The following is a 17,191-nucleotide window of genomic DNA, read 5'->3' on the forward strand; positions in this document are numbered from 1 at the left end:
GACTGGGTGACTGTGAGGAGGAAGCGTAGCCCTAAACAGAAGCCCCGTGTACACCGCCAACCCGTTCACATTTCTAACCGTTTTTCCCCACTCGGCGAAACACCCGCCGAGGATCAAACTCTGGTTATTGGCGACTCTGTTTTGAGAAATGTGAAGTTAGCGACACCAGCAACCATAGTAAATTGTCTTCCGGGGGTCAGAGCAGGCGACACTGAAGGAAATTTGAAACTGCTGGCTAAGGCTAAGCGTAAATTTGGTAAGACTGTAATTCACATCGGCAGTAATGACACCTGGTTACGCCAATCGGAGGTCACTAAAATTAACATTGAATCGGTGTGTAACTTTGCAAAAACAATGTCGGACTCTGTAGTTTTCTCTCGGCCCCTCCCCAATCGGACCAGGAGTGACATGTTTAGCCGCATGTTCTCCTTGAATTGCTGGCTGTCTGAGTGGTGTCCAAAAAATGAGGTGGGCTTCATAGATAATTGGCAAAGCTTCTGGGGAAAACCTGGTCTTGTTAGGAGAGACGGCATCCATCCCACTTTGGATGGAGCAGCTCTCATTTCTAGAAATCTGGCCAATTTTCTTAAATCCTCCAAACCGTGACTATCCAGGGTTGGGACCAGGAAGCAGAGTTGTAGTCTTACACACCTCTCTGCAGCTTCTCTCCCACTGCCATCCCCTCATTACCCCATCCCCGTAGAGACGGTGCCTGCTCCCAGACTACCAATAACCAGCAAAAATCTATTTAAGCATAAAAATTCAAAAAGAAAAAATAATATACCACCTTCAACTGCACCACAGACTAAAACAGTTAAATGTGGTCTATTAAACATTAGGTCTCTCTCTTCTAAGTCCCTGTTAGTAAATGATATAATAATTGGTCAACATATTGATTTATTCTGCCTTACAGAAACCTGGTTACAGCAGGATGAATATGTTAGTTTAAATGAGTCAACACCCCCGAGTCACACTAACTGCCAGAACGCTCGTAGCACGGGCCGAGGCGGAGAATTAGCAGCAATCTTACATTCCAGCTTATTAATTAATCAAAAACCCAGACAGAGCTTTAATTCATTTGAAAGCTTGACTCTTAGTCTTGTCCATCCAAACTGGAAGTCCCAAAAACCAGTTTTATTTGTTGTTATCTATCGTCCTCCTGGTCGTTACTGTGAGTTTCTCTGTGAATTTTCAGAACTTTTGTCTGACTTAGTGCTTAGCTCAGATAAGATAATTATAGTGGGCGATTTTAACATCCACACAGATGCTGAGAATGACAGCCTCAACACTGCATTTAATCTATTATTAGACTCTATTGGCTTTGCTCAAAATGTAAATGAGTCCACCCACCACTTTAATCATATCTTAGATCTTGTTCTGACTTATGGTATGGAAATTGAAGACTTAACAGTATTCCCTGAAAACTCCCTTCTGTCTGATCATTTCTTAACATTTACATTTACTCTGATGGACTACCCAGCAGTGGGGAATAAGTTTCATTACACTAGAAGTCTTTCAGAAAGAGCTGTAACTAGGTTTAAGGATATGTTTCCTTCTTTATGTTCCTTAATGCCATATACCAACACAGTGCAGAATAGCTACCTAAACTCTGTAAGTGAGTTAGAGTATCTCGTCAATAGTTTTACATCCTCATTGAAGACAACTTTGGATGCTGTAGCTCCTCTGAAAAAGAGAGCTTTAAATCAGAAGTGCCTGACTCCGTGGTATAACTCACAAACTCGCAGCTTAAAGCAGATAACCCGTAAGTTGGAGAGGAAATGGCGTCTCACTAATTTAGAAGATCTTCACTTAACCTGGAAAAAGAGTCTGTTGCTCTATAAAAAAAAGCCCTCTGTAAAGCTAGGACATCTTACTACTCATCACTAATTGAAGAAAATGAGAACAACCCCAGGTTTCTTTTCAGCACTGTAGCCAGGCTGACAAAGAGTCAGAGCTCTATTGAGCCGAGTATTCCTTTAACTTTAACTAGTAATGACTTCATGACTTTCTTTGCTAATAAAATGTTAACTATTAGAGAAAAAATTACTCATAACCATCCCAAAGACGTATCGTTATCTTTGACTGCTTTCAGTGATGCCGGTATTTGGTTAGACTCTTTCTCTCAGATTGTTCTGTCTGAGTTATTTTAATTAGTTACTTCATCCAAACCATCAACATGCCTATTAGACCCCATTCCTACCAGGCTGCTCAAGGAAGCCCTACCATTATTTAATGCTTCGATCTTAAATATAATCAATCTATCTTTATTAGTTGGCTATGTACCACAGGCTTTTAAGGTGGCAGTAATTAAACCATTACTTAAAAAGCCATCACTTGACCCAGCTATCTTAACTAATTATAGGCCAATCTCCAACCTTCCTTTTCTCTCAAAAATTCTTGAAAGGGTAGTTGTTAAACAGCTAACTGATCATCTGCAGAGGAATGGTCTATTTGAAGAGTTTCAGTCAGGTTTTAGAATTCATCATAGTACAGAAACAGCATTAGTGAAGGTTACAAATGATCTTCTTATGGCCTCAGACAGTGGACTCATCTCTGTGCTTGTTCTGTTAGCCCTCAGTGCTGCTTTTGATACTGTTGACCATAAAATTTTATTACAGAGATTAGAGCATGCCATAGGTATTAAAGGCACTGCGCTGCGGTGGTTTGAATCATATTTATCTAATAGATTACAATTTGTTCATGTAAATGGGGAATCTTCTTCACAGACTAAGGTTAATTATGGAGTTCCACAAGGTTCTGTGCTAGGACCAATTTTATTCACTTTATACATGCTTCCCTTAGGCAGTATTATTAGACGACATTGCTTAAATTTTCATTGTTACGCAGATGATACCCAGCTTTATCTATCCATGAAGCCAGAGGGGACACACCAATTAGCTAAACTGCAGGATTGTCTTACAGACATAAGGACATGGATGACCTCTAATTTCCTGCTTTTAAACTCAGATAAAACTGAAGTTATTGTACTTGGCCCCACAAATCTTAGAAACATGGTGTCTAACCAGATCCTTACTCTGGATGGCATTACCCTGACCTCTAGTAATACTGTGAGAAATCTTGGAGTCATTTTTGATCAGGATATGTCATTCAAAGCGCATATTAAACAAATATGTAAGACTGCTTTTTTGCATTTACGCAATATCTCTAAAATCAGAAAGGTCTTGTCTCAGAGTGATGCTGAAAAACTAATTCATGCATTTATGTCCTCTAGGCTGGACTATTGTAATTCATTATTATCAGGTTGTCCTAAAAGTTCCCTGAAAAGCCTTCAGTTAATTCAAAATGCTGCAGCTAGAGTACTGACGGGGACTAGAAGGAGAGAGCATATCTCACCCATATTGGCCTCTCTTCATTGGCTTCCTGTTAATTCTAGAATAGAATTTAAAATTCTTCTTCTTACTTATAAGGTTTTGAATAGTCAGGTCCCTTCTTATCTTAGGGACCTCATAGTACCATATCACCCCAATAGAATGCTTCGCTCTCAGACTGCAGGCTTACTTGTAGTTCCTAGGGTTTGTAAGAGTAGAATGGAGGCAGAGCCTTCAGCTTTCAGGCTCCTCTCCAGTGGAACCAGCTCCCAATTCGGATCAGGGAGACAGACACCCTCTCTACTTTTAAGATTAGGTTTTTTGCTAAAGCTTATAGTTAGGGCTGGATCAGGTGACCCTGAACCATCCCTTAGTTATGCTGCTATAGACTTAGACTGCTGGGGGGTTCCCATGATGCACTGAGTGTTTCTTTCTCTTTTTGCTCTGTATGCACCACTCTGCATTTAATCATTAGTGATTGATTTCTGCTCTCTTCCACAGCATGTCTTTTTCCTGGTTCTTTCCCTCAGCCCCAACCAGTCCCAGCAGAAGACTGCCCCTCCCTGAGCCTGGTTCTGCTGGAGGTTTCTTCCTGTTAAAAGGGAGTTTTTCCTTCCCACTGTTGCCAAGTGCTTGCTCACAGGGGGTTGTTTTGACCGTTGGGGTTTTTCCGTAATTATTGTATGGCTTTGCCTTACAATATAAAGCGCCTTGGGGCAACTGTTTGTTGTGATTTGGCGCTATATAAATAAAATTGATTTGATAAGGAAATTTTGCAATATTAAAGTTAAAATCATCCTGTTTGTCGAAAACTGCTGTTCTAAACTGTCTATCTCTATGCTCAACGCTATATCTAAGTATGACAGTTTATTGTTTTCTGTAGTCTTTTGAAGCTCTAATTCTGATGGATAAATATTTTTAATTTCTTTCTCAAAATTAGGGTTATTTAAAGTAAGTAGGTCATCAATGTAACGGAAGGTATTACTAAAGGTTTTTGCTAACTAGCTATTTGTTTTAAGTTTATCTTTCAGAAATTTATATTCATGCACAACTTGAAAATGTTGTACATGAACATGCGCAACTGACAAATGTTGACTACAAGGTACAAAGATTATACAGTGGTGAAGTCATCTGTGTGATAAGGCAGTGAAGATTCTACCTACATTTCACATCATCATATGTGACACTTTCCACAATTCCCAAAATGTCAATATGTAGTTTCAGAAGCGGTTCACATATTCCCATTCAAGACTGTTTTAGAGAGTCTCAGTTTTTGCCCATTGTCCAATGCGATTTTTGAAGCGAGTATGAGTGCGAGGTAGCAGGACAAAGTGTGATTCTGTCCAGAGGGCACTGGTTGAAAGAAAATGCATCATGATACAGTGGGTCCACATGAGCAGTGACTGTTTTTAGTCATACTTACCCATTGATGATGCCATTTGGATAACCCAGGTGCTCAGCAAAGGATTCCTATAAGAGAGTGGAAGACGAAAACTACAGTCAGGCCAGGTCTTGGGGCACGCACAGGTGCCATTGCATTTACCACACGACAGAACAGCCCAGCTCTTGGAAGCGTTCTGGTGGATCTGAACTTCTTTTTTTGGATGATGGAGGTCACTATGCTCACTGGGACCTTCAAAGCAGCAGAAATGTTTCTGTAGCCTACCCCAGATTTGTGCCTCGAGACAATCCTGTGTCAGAGGTCTACGGACAATTCCTTTGACTTCATGCTTGGTTTGTGGTCTGAAATGCACTGTCAACTATGGTACCTCATATGTAGACAGGTGTGTGCCTTTCCAAATCATGTCCAATCAACTGAATTTACCCCAGGTGGACTCCAATTAAGCTGCAGAAACATCTGAAGGATGATCAGTGGAAACAGGATGCACCTGAGCTCCAGTTTGAGCTTCATGGCAAAAGCTGTGAATACCTACGTACATGTGATTTCTTTGTTATTTTTAAATAACAAAAATAATAAATTTGCAAAAAGCATTTCTTTTTTCACATCGTCATTATGGAGTATTGTGTATAGAATTTTGAGGGGAAAAAAATGAATTTCATCCATAAGGTTGTAACATAAAATGTGGACAAAAGTGAAGCGCTGTGAATACTTTCTGGATGCACCATATGCGACTGTGTCTCTCTCCTCGCCTATCAATGACGCAAACTTATGGTCCAGTCACACGGCATATGACGATTCCTGAATAGGGTTGGGTATCGAGAACCGGTTCTTTTCGAGTATCGTTAAGAAATGATTCGATCCATCGACATCAACAGTCTTTTTGCTTAACGATTCCCTTATCGGTCCTTCAGAGTGGCTGTTGTTTTTGAGGGTGTTTGTCGGGAAAATGATAATTTTTCTATGTTGATTACAGAGCCTGCAGCAGGTCTGTAATCAACCATTTCTGCAGCGCGGCTCTGCTTTGAACCTTGAACCAATGAAGCAATGTTTCGATCCACTGCTTCGTTGGATCTTTGCTTCGCTCCTCTTCAGAAGCGGCAACTCCGCTTCTTAACCCCGCTCAAAGCTTTTAAAATATGTCAATCGTGAGTCAATTTTGTGCGGATTAAAGTGACTAACTGGGACTCCTGTCTTGTGGCGAGAAATAAACAAGAATCGTCCTATGTTCCATTGCTCCAAACACTGCACCACTCGGAATTAATAACTTCAAAGCGAGTCGCCGTTTAAATCAAATAACACCTCTTTCCAAACGTTGTAATACAAACAATAAACTGCAATCAATCAAAACTTTTTTTCCTCCTAAAATGAGATGTCCTGCACTAATGTGCAGCAGCCCAAGACTGTAAGGTTGCAGACCTGCAGACTCCAGCAGCATGAATGGCATGAATGTATGGAGAGACATTCATGCCATTAATTTCTGAAAGGAAATGCTTAACAAAAACTACAGATTTTATTTATTTCTATTTATGTTCAGAGATCAAGGATCCAATGACCAATTTAATATTTATTTACTTTAAGACTCAATAAAATGTTGTTGACATATACTCAACAAAAATATAAACGCAACACTTTTGGTTTTGCTCCCATTTTGTATGAGATGAACTCAAAGATCTAAAACTTTTTCCACATACACAATATCACCATTTCCCTCAAATATTGTTCACAAACCAGTCTAAATCTGTGATAGTGAGCACTTCTCCTTTGCTGAGATAATCCATCCCACCTCACAGGTGTGCCATATCAAGATGCTGATTAGACACCATGATTAGTGCACAGGTGTGCCTTGGACTGCCCACAATAAAAGGCCACTCTGAAAGGTGCAGTTTTGTTTTATTGGGGGGGATACCAGTCAGTATCTGGTGTGACCACCATTTGCCTCATGCAGTGCAACACATCTCCTTCGCATCATCCGTGAAGAGAACACCTCTCCAACGTGCCAAACACCAGCGAATGTGAGCATTTGCCCACTCAAGTCGGTTACAACGACGAACTGGAGTCAGGTCGAGACCCCGATGAGGACGACGAGCATGCAGATGAGCTTCCCTGAGACGGTTTCTGACAGTTTGTGCAGAAATTCTTTGGTTATGCAAACCGATTGTTTCAGCAGCTGTCCGAGTGGCTGGTCTCAGACGATCTTGGAGGTGAACATGCTGGATGTGGAGGTCCTGGGCTGGTGTGGTTACACGTGGTCTGCGGTTGTGAGGCTGGTTGGATGTACAGCCAAATTCTCTGAAACGCCTTTGGAGACGGCTTATGGTAGAGAAATGAACATTCAATACACGAGCAACAGCTCTGGTTGACATTCCTGCTGTCAGCATGCCAATTGCAGGCTCCCTCAAATCTTGCGACATCTGTGGCATTGTGCTGTGTGATAAAACTGCACCTTTCAGAGTGGCCTTTTATTGTGGGCAGTCTAACGCACACCTGTGCACTAATCATGGTGTCTAATCAGCATCTTGATATGGCACACCTGTGAGGTGGGATGGATTATCTCAGCAAAGGAGAAGTGCTCACTATCACAGATTTAGACTGGTTTGTGAACAATATTTGAGGGAAATGGTGATATTGTGTATGTGGAAAAAGTTTTAGATCTTTGAGTTCATCTCATACAAAATGGGAGCAAAACCAAAAGTGTTACATTTATATTTTTGTTGAGTGTAGAAAACCTGTAAAGCCTACTTTTAGTACACAAAAAATTAACAGGAGGTATCGATAAGCGGAAACAATAAGGAATCGGATCGATAAGCGGAATCAATAATGGTATCGATAGATAAAATCTTAACAATACCCATCCCTATTCCTGAACGAAGGGAAAAAAGTAAAGAAAGTTACAATTCGTTGAAAAAAGGTGAAAAAACGAGCTTTATCATCGAATAGCCTACGAAACAAGATCGCAAAAGGGATGAAAAAGGAACACATCTAAACCGAAGCTAACGTTGATCTCGACGCTTTAAACGAAACGCGCCTGGAGCCACTGCTGAAGCAGTGTGTGTCTACATCTCTGCATTCCAGAACTTGGTGCTGGGATAGAGGTCATAGCGCCTGAGTCCTGGAGAAACTGCAAACAGAAGCTGTGGAGATCTGTGCGCACGTCAGTGGACCCACTTGCTCTGGTTCCTTGTCTAGAACAAAAGAGAGATCATCTCCTTCATCATCAGAGCCCTCACTGTCTGCTGACATGCTGGGCGCTATGTCTTGCTCCAATAAAAAAAAAAAAAAAAAAATGCTGGTGTGCCGTGGTGGCTGCTCTACCACTGTATTACGTTACTAAGCCATATATATTGTTTTATAACAGAAAACTGTCAAAAGGGGGAATAAATATAAGTGTAAAGATGATTGAATATATCAGAGCTGTAAATTGATCAGTCCGTGTGAACGCAGCGCATTGAGTCCCCATGTGCGGTTACTTCCACGAGCTGCTACTGATCCACAACGTGAATTCTGCCTTCCAGAACAGCTCTTTATATAATCATCTGAATCATCTACCTGTTGCCAAATGTACATAAGGGCTGGTTTGTCATTCCTACACTCATATTGTTATATTTAATAAAAAATAATAAGCGCACACAGGAGCTGCTGCTGCGTTCAAGTACCACTGGAAAACTTTTTTCTTGTTTCAAATTTAGCAGTTGCTTGTGGCAAAATAACTGTATCCACGCAAAAGATTATTCTGGGCTATATAAGATGCCTGCGCCCAGTGAAGCTGACTCCCCACCCAGATAAAAAAAAAAAAACCCAAGCAAACAGGCTGAGTTTGCCCTGTAATTTCCGACGGTACATGAACGCAGTGGCAGCCACTTCTGCACTGTGTGAAAACATTCAGCTGGTCAAACGAAGTCAAACACGAACGTTACAAAAACTAAGCAAACAATAAAAAAACGTCCAAAACAACGGTGAAACGAAATACGGACGAATTGAGGTTTTCGTTGCCCTTCGTTCAAATTTGACAGTTTAAAAATCTTGACAAAGCGACCGCTGCAGGAACGAAGCTGAGCGAAGGTTAAACGATGCCAACAAAAGTCCAGATTTCTTGTTTCGTTAGGGCTTTGTTGACCTTCGTTAAGTGCTGTGTGACTGGGCCTTAAGCAGCCCATATTTGACAATGAGCAAAAACGTTCACAAGCTAAACTACTACTACAACCCCTGGCAAAAATTATGGAATCACCAGCCTCGGAGGATGTTCATTCAGTTGTTTAATTTTGTAGAAAAAAGCAGATCACAGACATGACACAAAACTAAAGTCATTTCAAATGGCAACTTTCTGGCTTTAAGACACACTGTAAGAAATCAGGAAAAAAAATTGTGGCAGTCAGTAACGGTTACTTTTTTAGACCAAGCAGAGGGAAAAAATATGGAATCACTCAATTCTGAGGAAAAAATTATGGAATCATGAAAAACAAAAGAATGCTCCAACACATCACTAGTATTTTGTTGCACCACCTCTGGCTTTTATAACAGCTTGCAGTCTCTGAGGCATGGACTTAATGAGTGACAAACAGTACTCTTCATCAATCTGGCTCCAACTTTCTCTGATTGCTGTTGCCAGATCAGCTTTGCAGGTTGGAGCCTTGTCATGGACCATTTTCTTCAACTTCCACCAAAGATTTTCAATTGGATTAAGATCCGGACTATTTGCAGGCCATGACATTGACCCTATGTGTCTTTTGGCAAGGAATGTTTTCACAGTTTTAGCTCTACGGCAAGATGCATTATTATCTTGAAAAATGATTTCATCATCCCCAAACATCCTTTCAATTGATGGGATAAGAAAAGTGTCCAAAATATCAACGTAAACTTGTGCATTTATTGATGATGTAATGACAGCCATCTCCCCAGTGCCTTTACCTGACATGCAGCCCCATATCATCAATGACTGTAGAAATTTACATGTTCTCTTCAGGCAGTCATCTTTATAAATCTCATTGAAACGGCACCAAACAAAAGTTCCAGCATCATCACCTTGCCCAATGCAGATTCGAGATTCATCACTGAATATGAATTTCATCCAGTCATCCACAGTCCACGATTGCTTTTCCTTAGCCCATTTTTTTCTGTTTACGTGTTAATGATGGCTTTCATTTAGCTTTTCTGTATGTAAATCCCATTTCCTATAGGCGATTTCTTACAGTTCGGTCACAGACGTTGACTCCAGTTTCCTCCCATTCGTTCCTCATTTGTTTTGTTGCGCATTTTCGATTTTTGAGACACATTGCTTTAAGTTTTCTGTCTTGACGCTTTGATGTCTTCCTTGGTCTACCAGTATGTTTGCCTTTAACAACCTTCCCATGTTGTTTGTATTTGCTCCAGAGTTTAGATACAGCTGACTGTGAACAACCAACATCTTGTGCAACATTGCGTGATGATTTACCCTCTTTTAAGAGTTTGATAATCCTCTCCTTTGTTTCAATTGACATCTCTCGTGTTGGAGCCATGATTCATGTCAGTCCACTTGGTGCAACAGCTCTCCAAGGTGTGATCACTCCTTTTTAGATGCAGACTAACGAGCAGATCTGATTTGATGCAAGTGTTAGTTTTGGGGATGAAAATTTACAGGGTGATTCCATAATTTATTCCTCAGAATTGAGTGAGTCCATATTTTTTCCCTCTGCTTGGTCTAAAAAAGTAACCGTTACTGACTGCCACAATTATTTTTCCTGATTTCTTATAGTGTTTCTTAAAGCCAGAAAGTTGCCATTTGAAATGACTTTAGTTTTGTGTCATGTCTGTGAGCTGCTTTTTTCCTACAAAATTAAACAACTGAATGAACATCCTCCGAGGCCGGTGATTCCATAATTATTGCCAGGGGTTGTATACTGCAGACACACGCTGGCTCCTCACTGATCTTGTCTTAGCTCAGCAGAGTGAAAAGAAGAACTAGAAAAAAAGCTGTGCTTAACCATCAGAATGTCTAAAAGGGACTAAGATCTAGGAGGAGGTACACAAAGCTGACACACAATTCAAAACGTATTCATTACTCAGCTATTACCAAATGAACAAAAAGTAAACAAAGAATACATAAACATTTTAGACTGTTGGTAAGGTTTGACCAAAGACTTATTACCTCGATGTGCTGGAACATGTATGGATGGTTGCAGATTTTCTTCAACTGCATGATTGTATTCATCAACGTCTTTGCACCTCCTTTTCCCTGGCCAATCATGAAAAACACAAATTAAATACAACCATGTAGATATTAACCTGAGCATTATTTATTTTTGAAGTTTTGAATCAATATAGCTAATGCATTAAATTCAGCCTCTAAATATGTATCGAGTCAGCAGTAGTTGTTAATTTCATAGTCTTTTAGGAATGTGAAAATACACAGCATAAACAATTCTCTTCAAATTCAGGCACTTTCTGAAGTCAGATGAACAGCAGGAAACTATGAACGATAATGAAGAAACCGCGTGCAGTGTCACAGTATGCTTACCTTCTTGTCTTTTTCAGAGCCGTCGGTAAGGAGGATGCCTTTCTGCATGTGGCGGTAAAGAACCTTCTGAATAGCAGACATGTCACATTTTATGACATACTCCACCTGTGTGAAACAATATAAAACATCTTAGTGACACAGTAGAACCATATCAGTGACCACTGCTTCTTTATTTTGAATAATACCCCACTGCATATAACTGCATGACTCTGACAGATTGGCCTTTACTGAGTGATGTCATATGATTGCAGTGGCAGCAGAAGATAAACCAAATTATACTTTCTTTTCAGTAAGAGGCCTGGGGCTGAATGATTAAACCTTTAATAATTTAATTTACAAATTATGTTTCCATTTGTTTTACTAATGGTGTTTCAATAAGTTCTAAGGTAACATCCTATATGGTTAATGTCAACTTAGATATTCCTGGTCAGTCAATGGTTGCGTGTTGTGCCATTTTTGGTAGTTGAAAATGCTGCACTGCATTTAATGTGATTGTGCCATTTTAAAAAGACCAACAGACTCTATTCCATAAATGATCTATGTAGCAATGTATAATCGCAGTAATGTCATCATTCAGTTATCCAGAGCGTGAATAAGAGCTGCTGATCAGTCTGCTGAACCGTTCATTAAGTGCTTCAACTTTTAGTTTATTTTTCCAATACTGTGAAACATCATTTTGAGCAGCTCATCTGACAGTGAATGAAGCCAATGTCTGCTCTTGTAGCTAAAGTACAGAGCTGTTAACTGAGTGCCAGCCATTTTCAAAGTTCAGAACATCCCAGTGCCAGGATTTTTCAGCATTTGAGTGTTTTTTCAAGACCCATAGAAAATTCAGACTTTCCTTTATCATCAGAAAAAAAATGTTTGTTTGTACCTCTTTCCATTCTTTAGTAATTGTCTGCAGAACATGGGTGGGTATCACTAAAAATGCTGATTTCTGACAAAAAACTGAGAAAATTGGCTTTTTGTGAAAAGCAACATTTCAAGGAGAAAATGTCTTTGATTATAATTGTTTTTGCTTCAGTGACATCTCAAACATTATGAAAAGTGATCCTATTGTATAATGCGCCAAAAAAAAAAACATCAGGGGAGGGACTCCGTCTGTCTCTTCTCTCGGCGGCGCGTCTTTTCCCTCTGGCTCCCGTGTATGGGACCTATTTTTTTTTTTCAAAAACCTGATGGATTTGAATCACGTGTGCTTGCATGAGCCTGTCGATTGCGTCATTTGCTTGTAAGCAGCCTTTGTGTGAGGTGTGTGTCGTGCGCTCGGCGTTTTTTCATTCCAAGGAAAAAGACGGAACGACTGGAGCAGCGCGACTGCATCACAGTTTGACAGCCAGCCAGGTGGAACCCAGTCGGATTAGGAGCGGTACAACCGTAAGACGTCTGTACAATGGTGGAGAGCGAGCCGCGCTCCGGTCCACACTCACACTGCTACCACCCACAGAATGGGTTCCCTTGTGATTACAACTCTAATTTTTTTACACAAGCTAGATCAGCTGATTACCGCCCCCCTCATAAAAAAATGTAACTGGCACTAAAACGCGTCTTTGGCGCTGAGCGTTACTATCTGAAAAGACGTGTTTAAGCGTCAATGGCACTCAATGAGTTAAAAAAGACCAGGGCTACTCAGCAATCTGAACTATTAGCTACAGTCAGACATCGTGATCTAGTCATTTATATACTTTATTAGCTGAGTTACCCGTTCTACGCACGGGTAATGGAGAAGAATTGTAGCCATGTCCTTGTATAGTTCATGTCACTGTAGTTAAGGTGTAGTAAGTTGCATTGCATTGTGTGTATGCTGTCATTAATTTTCATAGAGCAATTTGTGACATTCATGAGACTCAGGTGAATGATGATAAAAGGTGACAGCATGTCATATCACTGCAACGCTGTGGCAGCCATACACAGCAGGCACATTTTAATTGAAAAAACACACGCCTTAACTCGCACGTGGTACGCACTACGCACTGTCCCGTTCGGATTGTAATTAAAGTGCACCCTAGCCAGCTACTACTATGTAGTAAGTAAAGTGTGATGCTGCTACGTGACCACATACCACGTGAACTGCGAAAATAAGGGTTCCAGTGAGCGGGTTTTGCTAGAATATATGAGGCAGACCGTGTGTGTGTGTGTGTGTGTGCGCGTACGCTTTCAACCTAAGGGCCCCCAGTGACCACAGCAACTTTGGTGTTGATTGCTTAATTACTTAAGCTGTGTATAGCGAACACACACACACACACACACAGTCAGCATTATATATTAGATAAAGACAAAAGTGTGTGTGCGTGTGTGTGTGCGCATGCAAACTTGTGATGCTTATAGAAGTCTCCAGTTTTGAGCGTATCTACACCAAATGTGGAGCACTGATAGCTTGAGTCACTGGGCTCCTTATGAGCATATTTAAAGTAAGTTCTATTTCATTCCAACTGACCGCCAGAGGGCGGTGCTTGAGCACCTGGATAACTACATGTGCGCAGCACAGAGGTCGAGAATATATACCAACAAAGTCACACCATTGAATGTGACCTGGGTGACGTCACTGGTTGTCTTTATATACGAGACGCACCCAGCGCTCGCTTCTTTTATACATTCTCGCATTCTTAGAGGTTGAGAACGCATTTAGCTGCAATTGACGCTCTCGCATGTAGCCTCGCAACCCACCTTAGGTTGGAGCTACGTGCACTGCACACGTCCTCCAGAGGCTGCGAGACACGGCTTCACCGTTTTTTGTATTCTTTGACGCCTGTCGTGAGTACCCCTTCCTAAACGCCGGGTGCACGCCTTGACGCTGCCCTGTTGGATATTGTCCTCTGTGCACATTAGCTGTGTTGTTTCGATGAAAGCTGGCTATTTGTTTAGTTGTGTTGCTAACCACGTTAACGTTAACTACGTGGTAGTGTGTGTATCAGAACCAGTATAGTGTACTGTGTTGGGCTTGCCGTGAGTGTTTTCCACTCCTTGAAGTACTTTGTCTGCACTGCCGCCATTTGCTAAGTTTAACAGCTCCGCTAGCAGCTAGTGTTGTCGTCGTTGCTCTAAGTGACTTAGCACTTGGGCTGTGAGTTTTTTCGGCTGTGTGCATCATGTTATTACTGTGGCTGTGAGTGTTTCACGCTCTGGGCCTTGTATTAGCTTTTACACTGTGAGTGTTTCAAGCTCCGTGCCTCGTGCCGAGTCTGCGGCTGGAGTGCTTCACGCTCCGTGCCTCGTGTCGAGTCTGCGGCTGTGAGTGCTTCACCCTCCGTGCCTCGTGTCAAGCCGACGGCTGTGAGTGCTTCATGCTCCGTGCCTCATGGCGAGTCTGCGGCTGTGAGTGCTTCACGCTCCGTGCCTCGTGTCAAGTCTGCAGCTGTGAGTGCTTCACGCTCCATGCCTCGTGTCAAGCCGATGGCTGTGAGTGCTTCACGCTCCGTGCCTCGTGTTACTATTAGTGATAGTACTATTACTATTGTCACTATTAGCGATGCCTCACTCCAAACCTTTGCTTATATGTCCAGAGAGCTTGGCAGACTGATGTCAACCCTTACCATCACTAGACGTCAGGTGTGGCTTGCGCAGTCCCCCCTTTCCGAATCCTGCAGAGGCACACTCCATTCGCTGCCGGTTCTTCCAGGCCAAGTATTTGGACCTGCGGCCCAACAAACTTTAGAGCGTGCTGTCGAGGCTAGTAAATCTCAGCAACAGTTTGTTGACCTACACCGGTCTTCCAGACCTCAGCCAGTCAGACGTGCTACAGCTTTTCACTCTACATCCAGGCTTACGCCGACTCCCGTAGCTGCACGTGCTTTTGCAGTTGAGGGCCAGCTCTCCCAGCAGCCTGCCTTTCGTGAGCCTACGGGCAGAACCCCGAGAACTGAACGGTTTCGCAGAGCTTCCAGTAATCGCACCCAGAGGTCCTCAGGGATGCGAGGCAGAGGTGGTCGGGTCTGACTGCCAATGTTTGGCCCCCAGCCGTTTTTCACGAAATCAACTCAGCCACTGGGAGGCTCAAGTTCAAGACCCATGGGTCATTTCAACCTTGTTCGAAGGTTACAGAATTCAGTTCGGATGTCGTCCTCCAAAGTTCAATGGGGTGAGGATGACTGTTGTTTCCAACTCGGTGCAGTCTACTGCCCTACAACAGGAGATTTTGGAACTCCTGGAGAAGGGGGCCACAGAGCCAGTTCACAGATCAGACCAGCTCAGGGGGTTCTATTCAATTTACTTCCTTGTTCCAAAGAAGGATGGCGGCTTTCGTCCTATCCTCGATCTCCGATGTCTGAATCGTTATATCAAAGTGCTGCAGTTTCACATGCTCCGCACAGTAGACGTCCTTCAAACTATCACACCAGGAGACTGGTTCACAAGTGTCGACTTAAAAGACGCCTATTTCCATGTGCCAGTGGCACCTCATCACAGGCAGTTTCGCCGCTTTGCTTTCGAAGGTCAGGCATACCAGTTCAGGGTGCTTCCTTTCGGCCTCTCTCTTGCCCCTCGTACATTTACCAGATGTATGGCTGCAGCACTAGCCCCACTGCAAGCTCTTGGATTAAGAATCCTACCCTACTTAGACGATTGGCTTGTCTGTGCTCTGACTCAGGAGCAGGCGCACAATGACACAGCTCTTCTACTGAACCATGTCTCTCATTTAGGACTCACAGTGAACTTTGCAAAGAGTTCTCTTGTTCCCAGTCAACAAACGACCTTCATCGGCATTGCCATCAACTCCCTGACTATGACTGCATCACCATCCACGCAGAGAGTGGACGATGTAATTCGTCTCGTCTCACACATTCAACGGGCTGTGACGCTGCCTTTTGGTTTGCTGCTCCGGTTGATGGGCAAATTGACTGCAATGTCGCTAGTGGTACCTTTGGGACTTCTGTTCTTACGTCCCCTACAGATTTGGATCAACAACCTAGGCCTCAACTCGAAGTTGCATCAGCACAGGCTTGTACGACTCTCCAACCAGTGCCTTCTGCACCTCAAACCCTGGGGGAACGTGGACTTCATCTGCAAGGGTGTCCCTCTAGGCTCTGTTCCTTCTCGCCGAGAGGTGGTTGTTACAGATGCATCACTCAAAGGTTGGGGGGCCGTGTGGAATCACAGCATGGTGAGGGGTGTCTGGAGTCCCCAGGAGAGACTCCAACACATAAACGTGCTTGAGCTTCGCGCTGTGCGACTGGCTCTCAAGCATTTCCTCCCAGCCCTGAGAGGAAGACATGTTCTTGTCCGGTCGGACAACACGTCAACAGTCTATCACATAAACCATCAGGGGGGCACCAGGTCCAATCACGCATTGGCAGAAACTCGGAAGCTTCTCTTATGGGCGTTGCCTCGCCTTCAGAGTGTCAGAGCAGTTCATCTGCCCGGTGTACAGAACAGCGCAGCGGATTTACTCTCCAGACAGAAATCACCACCGGGAGAGTGGAGACTGAACCTGATTGTGGTCCAAATGATCTGGCAGAAATATGGTGCAGCGGAAGTGGACCTTTTCGCTTCAAGCACCTCGACACATTGCCCACGATGGTACTCCCTCTTGGAACCAGACAGCCCGCTGGGGCAGGATGCATTGGCTCACCCGTGGCCGGATTGCCTCCTTTATGCCTTCCCTCCTCTCCCGCTGCTGATGTTGACACTGCACAGGATAGATCAGGGTGCTGCTGGTTGCTCCATTCTGGCCTGGGAGGATTTGGTTTCCCATGATTCACAAACTCCTCGAGGGAGAACCTTGGGCTCTCCCGGAGAGGAAGGATTTGTTGTCACAGCTACAGGGGAGGATTTGGCACCCTCACCCAGAACGCCTTCAACTGTATGTGTGGCCGTTGAGAGGCCAGACTCCTTGTTAAGTTCTTGTGACCAGGCTGTTGTTCAGACTATCCTTAATTCACGTGCTGCTTCTACCAGGGCTTTGTATGACAACAGATGGAAGCTGTTTGCGCGGTGGTGTGCGAAACAAAAGTTAGACCCGGAGCATTGCCCTGT

At 43.0% G+C, this 17,191-nt stretch overlaps 1 protein-coding gene across 1 annotated transcript in view; it reads right to left on the reverse strand.

Annotated features, from left to right (window-relative positions):
• The window catches only part of LOC117509979 (probable global transcription activator SNF2L2), a 126,211-nt gene that overhangs the window by 56,128 nt on the left and 52,892 nt on the right, over positions 1–17,191 (reverse strand). Inside the window, exons 12-14 of the mRNA XM_034169587.1 lie at positions 11,222–11,326; positions 10,853–10,939; positions 4,753–4,799 (exon numbers count right to left, since the gene is read on the reverse strand). Coding sequence (XP_034025478.1) covers positions 4,753–4,799; positions 10,853–10,939; positions 11,222–11,326 — 239 coding nt within the window. The remainder of the gene's footprint in view (positions 1–4,752; positions 4,800–10,852; positions 10,940–11,221; positions 11,327–17,191) is intronic.

Source organism: Thalassophryne amazonica, chromosome 5, assembly GCF_902500255.1.
Source record: "Thalassophryne amazonica chromosome 5, fThaAma1.1, whole genome shotgun sequence".
Lineage (NCBI taxonomy): Eukaryota > Metazoa > Chordata > Actinopteri > Batrachoidiformes > Batrachoididae > Thalassophryne > Thalassophryne amazonica.